The sequence below is a fragment of the Pezoporus flaviventris genome, unplaced genomic scaffold (genome assembly GCF_033815535.1).
Source record: "Pezoporus flaviventris isolate CSIRO_AGI_PZ_B2104156 unplaced genomic scaffold, CSIRO_AGI_Pfla_v1 ptg000083l, whole genome shotgun sequence".
NCBI lineage: Eukaryota > Metazoa > Chordata > Aves > Psittaciformes > Psittacidae > Pezoporus > Pezoporus flaviventris.
The window spans coordinates 11297793-11307834 of record NW_026892631.1 but is presented as its reverse complement, the minus strand read 5'-3'; the positions used below and the strand labels follow the sequence as shown (position 1 = coordinate 11307834).

At 42.3% G+C, this 10042-nt stretch overlaps 1 protein-coding gene across 1 annotated transcript; it reads left to right on the top strand.

Annotated features, from left to right (window-relative positions):
• The first annotated feature begins 7070 nt into the window (after positions 1–7070).
• Positions 7071–9777, top strand: LOC133280682 (transmembrane protein 247-like). Its single transcript, XM_061475601.1, has 3 exons — positions 7071–7085; positions 7481–7780; positions 9331–9777. Exons 1-3 carry the CDS (start codon positions 7071–7073, stop codon positions 9535–9537), a joined length of 522 nt encoding a protein of 173 aa, XP_061331585.1. The 3' UTR covers positions 9538–9777.
• Positions 9778–10042: the final 265 nt, after the last annotated feature.

Below are 10042 nucleotides of genomic sequence, written 5' to 3'. Positions count from 1 at the left end.
CATGTGTTTGTGTGTGTGAATGGCTGGTCCTCCATCTCAGTGGTGGGACGTGAGGCCTGATTGGGTAAGTGCCTGCAGTTGGTATGCTACCAATCACAGCTACATGTGGGCTCAGCCTCACACCTGAAACCTCGCTGGTCCTTATCAGCTTCCATTTTCTTTCTAAAGACCCAAACTAGCTGGCCTATATTACTATAATGTTCTTGAATTATCCTTTTCTTTGTGTGTGTGTTTGGCTGTATAGGGCTAGCTTTGAAATGTGTGGTCTGTTTAAAAGCGAGACACTTTACCTCTCTGCAGAAGTGTACTGTGTCTTGGAAAGAGACTTGTGTTCTTGGCTTTTCTCTAATGAACCAAAAAGGTGTTTGCAGTGCTGTGGTTAGGTTAATTAACTCTATACTTTGGGGATTCCTTCTCATTGCTTAGTGCTCCATGGGCTCAACTCCTTCAGACCACTTGAAATACCCTGCCTTGGATGGGTGTTAGGGAAATAGTAATTTGGTTTCTTGAAAGCCACGGTCTCTTGAGGTATGTTGTTGCTTTTATTGTTGTGAAGAGAATATTAAAAGCCTTTCTGTGTGCTTTCATCCAAGGACCTTGCCATGCAGGCAGCTTCTATGACACAGCCTGGTCCAGCTTTCACTGAAACCAGTGGAAATCATTCTGTAAACCTCAGTGGTAGCTGTTCTGGCTTGCAGAAGTACTCAGGAGTATTGCCACTGCCCAGGCAGATGGGATAGTATAGCAGTGAAAGTCTTGTTACAGCCACAGAATTCAACCAGGTATGCACACTGGGCAACAACTGTGATCTGAGCTGTTTGGGGTTTTCCATGGTGTTCTGTTGGCAACAGAAGCTGGTGGAGTGTTTGTTAATTTGGAGGATTTCCGAGTACTTCAGTGAGGCAAGGAAGAAAACAGTTCTGTGTTTGCTTTCATCTGCAGCCCTGAAATCACAGCAGAGAACTTAATGTCTATGAAGAATTTTCTCCCCTGGTGTTCTGTTTTGTGTGTTCTGCCCAAGCAAGTCAAACTGCTGTTGTGAAACCCTTGCTATCCATGTGGTTTGACCTTACTAGAGAAAACATTGAGTGTGTGACCTCTTTTACCAGGTCACTAAAATTGGACTTTAATGAAATTGGTCACCAACATGAACAAAGCTTCATGTGAATGTTTGGGAGAGAGAAAGGTGGAGAAAAAGAGTGAGGTGCACCTCTAAGATGCTGAGGGTGATTCTGTTTGAAGGGGTGGAATTTGGTGGCCTCCAGTTCCTCTGAGTGGGGTGAACATGTCTGTGAGCTTTGCCACCTGTAAGGCAAGAGCAGATGAAACAGTAGGAACTAGTAGAAGGGTTTGCCTCTTTCTAGAAGCCAGTCTGCTCACTGGCAAGAAAGAAGGTACTGGACTGGATTTTGGGGTTAACTTTTCCAGGTGGCCTTCATTAAGGATTTGAGGAGAGGTAGAGAGAACTCTGGTCTGGTGCTTTTCTCTTTCCCTATTTGTTTAGGTAGTAAAGAGAAGAGGGATAAGTAGACAGCAGGGCTGGCACAGTCTAGCTGGCTCATAGTGACATTAAATAAGAAAAACCCCAGAAGAGCCTTTGTCTTTGGGGGGAAAACAGTACCTAAATTGCAATTTTGTTGTTGCTGGTTTTGCTGTACTAGTATCTGACCTTTTGCTGTACTAGTATCTGACCTCTCGCCATCATCTTGCTGCTGGTGAACTCGGAAGCAAAGAAATGTGCCATTGACTGCTTTAGAATTGATGGTGTGTTTGAAGATGAGCATGTGTTTCAGTGTAGGCTTTTTTTTTTTTGTTGGACTAAATCCACATGCAGAATGCATTTCCCTGTGTTACAGCATCTGTAAAAGGAATCTAACGTTTCCCTCCCCTTTGAAGCTTGCAGGAGGCTAACTTGTAAGCTTTGACGTGTAGCCAAGATTTAATGGCCAGTGCTATTTAGACATCAGGCTTCTTAGGTACCTACGATAAAATGGGGCAAAACCCAGGTGTAACAGCAGCACTCCCTGTGAATCGTCTCTAGTCTCAGACTGCCCTCTCTTGGCGATCATCAGTTGCTGCACTGGGCTCGGAGGGGTTTCTCACTGAAGAGTCAGTCATCTTTGCATGCTGGCTTTGTAACTGACCTTTGCTTTTCCAGCTGCTTTAAATGTTGGTTATCCTTTTGGAGGAGTATCTAGAAAGCTTCAAAATAATTCAAGGCCCTTGCTCTGCTCACCCCAGGGTAGACAATGTCTTCTAGGTTAGGTTTTTTCCCCTTCCTTTCGAAAGAAGGGAGGTTGAGGAAAGGTTAGGGATAGAAGCTTTCCAACCATTTGCTTAAATCTAGCAAGGGTAGAGGTCCAAGGAGCCAAAGGAATGATGTGCTCCATGATGACCAAACCTGGCTGAATTTTTGGAGGGATTTCAATGTCTAAGACCTCAACATGGTGACAAATCTTGCCCTGTGTTACTAAGCAGTGTCTTTACTCTCCTAGCTTTTCATGATTTTGAATTGTATTCTACTTAAATCCTTCAAGTAATAACGTTTTTAGTAATGTGACCAGGGTAGAAAGGAGGTATGTGGACTAGAAGTTGTCTTGGCTGAAATAACCCTGAACTGGCAAGTTAGGCTGGCAGACCTGTTCATCCAGCTTCATTCCAGTGCCTAGAACAGATGATGTTTATTTCATTCACCTGCCAAAGTTAAGAAGAATTCTTCCAGGTGACAAACTTGGTGTGGTTGGCTCATAGAACAGCCCTATCTTGCTGCTAAAGCTTGTCTTGATAGATTTTTAGTGAGTAGCTTATTGCTTGTTTTAAGGAGAGAACTTGAACGTTTCTGCTGGCCTGGGAGGTTATCTGTCTTATTTTACTACAAAGCTGTCCTGGAGCCTGATTTTTGCCCCATTCCATGGGATATCCTGAGGCCAGAGGAGAGGTTCTTGCTTTGATCCATGTTCTTGGCCAAGCCAAATATGCCCTCGACATTGAGAGTAAACCAATAGACAGAAAACACTGAGGCTGGCAGAAGGGAGGCAATCCAGTGGTGCTGTAGGCAGCTCAGTAAGACCATGACAGCTGAAACTGTTTTTGCTTGCCCTGTTTTCAGGGGTGTCTTCTCAGAGTGAGCCTGTCTACCTTTGGGTTGAGAACTGCAAAAGGCTAAATTACTTCTTGGCTTGTTTGGAGTCACGTTGTCACTTCTTAATGGAATCCTGGAAACTTGGATCACCCCAGCACGATCCTGTGTCTGTGCTGGACAAGGATTCAGACAAGCCTTCAGCTGTCACGTATTCCCAACAGTGTTCTTCAGTTCACTGAATCGGTATCTGTTGTCAGTTCTGCTACAGCAATCCCAATGGAGAAAATGCTTTTTCTTTTCCCAGGAGAACAAGGAACTTAATCGATTAACTCTTCTTGGCTCACCAAAGTTGTAGCATCCTTCAAGGATGTCTGACTGAAAAAAAGGATATTCTGAATCTCTGCCTCTGACAAGACTAGCTATTCAAGGGTGAAACGAGTTCTTTTCTGTGTTATTCCTATGCAGTGAACAATACCTCTGTCTATTAAAGCTAGAAAATGCCCAGCTTTAATTCTGTTTGGACAAGCTGATGTCTGAGAATGTTCTCCTATGATGGCAGGAGCATGTTCTTTCCGGAGCCTGTAAGGGGTGGGAAATTACTTTGGCTCTAAACCTTAGTTCACAGGTGCTGGCTATGTAGCCACTCTAATGGCTTCTTTCCCTGAAATGTTTTAGCCTTCATGCTATGGTGGAATCAATCTTTTATGATCAGTTGTTCTCCTGACCTCTGGCAAGTTTTGACTTGGTTTTGAATTCCCGTGGGGTTCAGTGGCTTGTAGCTACCATGGTATTTTAGCGTTGAGAATGGGAATAACTAGGTAGTCAAGTATCTGTAGAGTTTAACATGTGTCACTGCATTTTAAAGACTAGGGCAACCTGTAGTGATTTATATAGAGATTTCTGGTGTTCTCATGATGTTTTCAGATCCTAGGGTTGTGACTTCTAACCAGTGAGGTCTCAGTACCTTATTCTCTTGCCCCTCCTTTTCTTGCTAGAGAGGAAAATCAATCAAGGTATCTTTTAGCACCTGCCCCACTAAGGTGCTGGGTCTAATATGGCTCTGTCAAATTCCTTTCTCCAATGCCCTCTGCAGTGTGACATGCTATGGCTCCTGCTTTTCAAATAAGCTGATAAGGAAGGAGGCTTGCTCCCTGCAAGCAAAGTATTTCACGCTGTCCAAGTAACTTCTTTTCCTCTTGCCCTTTGATCACTAAGCCTCCTGGTTGACATTCATTGCTTCTCCCTTCTAGTGTCATTTTTCATTCACAGGCCCAGTAACTCTTTGGGGTCATTAATATCTCAGTCTCCACTGTTCTTCCACAAGAAGATCCAATTTCACCATAAGTGCAGATGGGGACAAGGAGCAAGAGGGAGAGGGTGAGATGGTAGTAGCCTGGTGGGGAGAGCAGCTGGGTGGAATGGAAGACTTGCTGGGAAACGTTGCTCTGGGAGGCACATCAGATGACAGCATTTTGCCTTATTCCCTTTTGCAGTAGCAGGGCAACATGATGTAGGTGCTTTGGACCTCCTGAAGGGTCATGTCCTTGCAGTCTCCTGTGGTGATGCAAGAGAGCATCTTACAGGGCTGGAAGGCTGTTTAGGTGTTGAGTGATGTTAAGGCTTACATAAAGCACCCCCTTTGGCATCACTGCTCCCAGGGGCTGTACAGAAGGCTTCTGCTGTGGTTTGAAAGAGTTCCCTGTCTGAGAGCAAGCAAGGGAGATCGGTGTCAATGTAAAGACCATGTTTTATAAAACCAGAAAAAGGCATCTCGGGAGAGGGGTTTCTGTGGAGCACAGCTACAGGTCGTGCTGTGAGACAAAATGTGACTTCTGGATTCCTGCACAGCCCCTTGTGTTTAATGGTGTGGATGAGCTCTGGCTGTAATCTGGCCCTCCATGAGGTATTGAGGCTGACTTCCCTTTCCCTACCCATTGTCAGGACTCTCTCAAGAGCCTAATACCCCTATACCTGTCAAATTAGGATTGAAATTGGGAAAATAAGACCAAATCCCCTCTTATAAGAGGGACAAAGACCACAGAAATTACAATATTTGCTGGTTTCACTTCAACTGATGTGGTGAGAATATTTTTCTTGCAACAGCTCAGTCTTTCTCACGATCGAGTTTGGTTTTTGTTTTTAACTTGATTACGTATTTTTATATCGGCCTGCAGATAAAACATGTCTGAAAATCCTAAATCAGTATCTTTCACAGTTTTATTTCCCACATGCTATAAAAGCATCCTTACAAAACTCATCTAAAGAGTGGAAAGCATTTAGTTTTCTTCCTTGGGGCTTTGTCCCTGTGCATCTGCAAGGCGAGCCATCAAAAGATAGCAGAGCCAGCCAAGGATGTTTTAATCCAATTGACTTGTGATCAGGAATTCAAGAAACTTAACTGCAAAAAAAGCACAAAGACTGACACAGTTCCATTTCCGTGTCTTCTTAGAAAATGCACATTCCCTTTGGAAAGTGTGAGGTAAATGCACAAATACACAGGAACACCCAAGTATTCTACATGTCTTCTTACTCTTTTTGTGATTATTCAGTAACTAGGACCTATGTTTAACGGGGTAATTGGATCATCAGCACCAGAAGCAAATAAAAACCCTATAATACGTTCAGTCAAAACTAATGATGGAATTCCAGAGCCCTGTGGATCACTCTGTCTTCAGCGTGCCTTGGGATTTGAAAATCCAGCTATAAGCTGACAGAACACTCGATAAATGATGCCATGGGAAGTGGTCTCAGTGACTTCATTAGTCTTTCTTATCTTCACTGGATCTGTCACGCAGCTCTCCACGCTTCACTTACGGAGCAAATATACTGCCTTTGCGCTAGGGTATTTGTTATAGGGGACGGGGCAAAAAGCAATTGAGGATGATTATATAATCTGTAATTGATAGATCCTTTTCTGAAAGGTCCTTTAGAATCGACTAGACTAGACTAGTAACAGTAGCACTTTATTTCCTTACTCCTGAATAACAGGTAAGAAGAAAGTTTCTTTGAGTTTCTTAAAGGGCTCACATGACCTTACTACAGGGACAACCTTTAGTGTATCACAAAGTCACTGTGAGATTGTGATCAGTCCCTTGAAGGGATTCCAGTTTATAGATGAAATTAACTGAAATGCTGGCATATCTCCAGCAGGGAGTAGAGGACAGTGCAGAAATTCCTGGGCCAATTACATCCATGAGGTTCAGCGCGACACCTTAAAGAGAAACTATCCAGGAGCACCAAAATGGGATAACTATCATCAATGGTGCACTATCTGATCCAATAATCCTGCCTCCCAGCAAAAGCTAATTGGGTTGGGCATGGGGATGTTCTAGAAGTCCACAAATTCTGGCAGAAAGCTCCACTGCAACGTACAGATAGGTGTATTTATCAGGGGGAAAACAGTGACCGGGTTAGGATGATCTGTGACAGAGGAGGAGGTAAGTTCAGTCCACCCTGAAGAGCCTGGATACCGCTCCGCTCCGGTAGTCAAAACAAAGAGGGCGGTAGAACGCGTCCTTGACAACAGCGAGCATCAGTTTGTTGTGGCAACAGCACTTAGGAGGTCAGCCAAGGGCCAAGGTCAGAACCTCTGCAGTCACTGTCTCGTGTTCTTTGAACTGGGACAGCTGGTTTCACATTTTACGTGTGGAAATCCTGTGAAGAGATTGTTGCCTTCTGTTTAACCTGCTACCTGCTCCGCCTTTGGACATCAGTTAGCCATGGTAATCAGCTTGCTTTACTTTCTTCCTCTTCTGCGCCTCTTCCTCAAACTCAACAAAACCCAATTATCTTAATTGCATAAATCTTTAGCAGATGTAAAATCTATGCCCTATATCACTTTTATAGAATGAAGCAAGTACTGTGAGCCTGGAAACAAGAGGCTGAACTCTTAGTTCACAGGCTGAAATGTCTACCTAGCTGTGGTCACTTAAAAGGATAATGTGGATTTCTATCTAATGACTAGAAGTACCCTGCAAGTTCTGATCTGATGATCCTGGAGGCAGTAAGAAACTCCCTAGGCTGAAGTAGATTTTCAGACAAGGTTTATTTCCAGGAAAGAAAAGCCATCCTTATCTGAGCTGCGGAAAGATATTGTTTGGTTTTAACCAGCCAGGCCCTCATTAAATGTTGTCAAAATTTTCTTCACATTTTCAAATCAGAAAATTTTTATATGGTGGATATGTCATATTTTGTAAGACGACATTCAATGGAAGATTTCCAACTTTAGGAACACCATTTTTAAAGGGAAATAATGAATTTTAGGTAACTCTTGAGTCAATATACAAATGTGTGCATAATCAATTGAACGAATATTCAGGTTGACTTAGATGACCATATTCTATTTTCAACTATCAGCTTAAATATTAATTTATCCTCCCTCTATCTAATTTACTGCAGAAAGACATCGCAGGCACTTCAACATTGTCTTCCAGTTCAAACAATGAAAAGGAGAGCATGGACGCTAAGCGTCCTATAGGATGTTTGGATATGGGAGAAACCAGCAGTTCGCAGTCAGAAGTGTCCACCGAAACAGAGGAGGTCTGTGACCAGAAGGTCACAGGAATTAATCTTGAGCTTGAGAAGTTGAGGTGGCATTTTGTGCTGACTAAACTGAAATGTGAACAGGAGGATAAGGAAAAGCAAAGGCTTCATGAAGAGAGAATGGAGCAGATTCGTCATCAGGCAGTAAAAGGATCGGTAAGTAGGCAAACACAAAAAGGGATGAACACAGTAAAGACTGAAACATTCACATGACATGAACCCAGGACAATATGTTAAGCAGTTTGCAAGATTTTATTCTTTTAGGTGTTGAGTAGTCCTGGGACTTCTTTTAAAATCCTGACTAGGTGATCTTTACAGCTTGTACACAAACTTAAGGAGAATGGAGTTGTTCCACTCTGTAGAATATGACCTGTGGCAACATTCATTGCTATAAAATATATTAAAGAACAGTTAACTCACAATTAAGAGTATGATGTAAGGATCCAAGAACACTTTTTTTCCTTACTTCCTCCCTCCCCATCAGAGGGATTGCTCTGAACACCACTTTGATCAGGTTTCTGTTTCTACAGAAATTGCTAGTGGGAGCAATTTCCTGGGTTACAGTTAGATGACTTGAGATGATAAATGCATGAATAAATAATCGGATGAAAGAACCTCCCAAAGTAATGAAAGTTTTATAGACAATTAGTCAGATTTGGCAAGCCTGTTTTTTGCAGAAGTAGATGAGGTTATTGTATGCTCAGGCATATGACTCTGTGGTTAACGGTAGTCCAGCCCAGAAGAGACCATTCTATTTGGCAGAGTTTAGCAAATGGCACAGCTGCCACTCTTGGTTGCCTGGGCTCTTCCTGATCACATTGGCTGTCTGTGGGCTCAACTCTCCTCCAGTTTAATGCAATTTCTCATTAGACTGAGAGATTAAGAGGAGTATCTGATTCTAAATCATCAGAGTTTTAGAGGTACTTGCAGCGTTTGCCTTCTCTTGCAGATTCTGTGCTCTAAATCAGGACAGGATAGTAGGGTATGTTTTACACACTCATTGTAGCATGCATGTTGTGGTTGTACATAGGAGCTCAGATCACACACAAGAATGGCACTGAGCTACGTACCAGATAATCTCTGAAGTTTTCCATATATATTTATTGATTTATTCATATAGCTAATCCATAGTCCTGGATAGGATCTCACAGTTATGTGAAGTAAATGTAGTTCCTATGAAATCAGTGAAGTTCTATCAGAGAAAAACAGTGAGGATCAGGTCCAGTATATATTTTGCTAGATTACTGACATGCATCTGGATTAAACAAATTAACTACTGGATTTTCTTATTAAATTAAGACCTGAGAGATTGCCCATGAACATGTGTAAAGGTGTGAAATGGCCACACAGTGGAAAACCATAGGCAACAGTTTATTCCACAGATGTAGAGACAGATGCACAAAAGCCTTACCGTGGATGTGCACTCACTTCACATGACCTGCTTTGTGTACCTGCACACTAGTTCTTGCAGTAAATATGAGGTCAGTCACCTTCATTTCAAAGAGAAAAAGCTTAACTTATGCTATGGGTCTGGTGGGGATGTGACATTTGCCACTGAACACAGCATAGCTGATGCACTTTCTATTCACATGCTGGCATATCTCACAGCAACTTTTCATGAACTGAGCGTGCCAGAGGGCCAGGTGTGCTCAGAGAAGCATGGAGTGGATGTGTGACACAATGTGTGTCTTTTCCTTTTTCTGCAGGTCAGCGAAGGACTCCAAAACGTTCTCCAGCCCTCGAACCAATATGCCTTGTTCCTTTACTGCTTCATCGTCTTTCATGTTATTTATACTTTAAAGGAGCTGGTCTTCTACGTTTTCCAAACCCATTACCTGTTCTGTTTTGCTATTGTGTACTACATTTTTAAAATTATTTTCCAAGATTACAGAAATAACAATAAATTTTCTTAAGAAAAGCTGCTTGTTCTACTCTTTTTGCCCCATTTTTGCTGCTTTTTTTATTATCACTACGCCAATCATACATGCAGGATTTCAGTATCATTACATGCCTATTTAAGGAAAACCAACTGATTTCCTGAAGAAAATTGTCACTGAATGGCATCATCTGGTTTCATGCTGTCTCACCAACATGTTTTGCATCATTCAGGAGCGTTCATCTATGCAAATAAAGGTACACACAATAAGAAATCATTTTGGAACATCTTCTATTTTATCTCGCCTCCTTGGATTAGCACAGTGACTTGATCTTACCTATAATGAATTATCACAGAGAGGTTTCACAGTTGTGTTTATTAGCATGGAGGGAGATGCTCGAGAGAATTTAATGATCTGTTTGCTACCATGCGCAAAAGTGGCAATGAGACATTGCTTGCTGTAGTTAAGGCTTACATACACACATTTAGAGAACTAGACCAATCAAAAATAAGTGAATAAAAGCTTTACCCAGCTGCAGTTC

Excerpts from the sequence above, each read along its gene's own strand:
- LOC133280682 (XM_061475601.1), top strand. Across the intron at positions 7,781-9,330 it reads ATCAGGCAGTAAAAGGATCG|GTCAGCGAAGGACTCCAAAA; the intron begins GTAAGTAGGCAA and ends CTTTTTCTGCAG.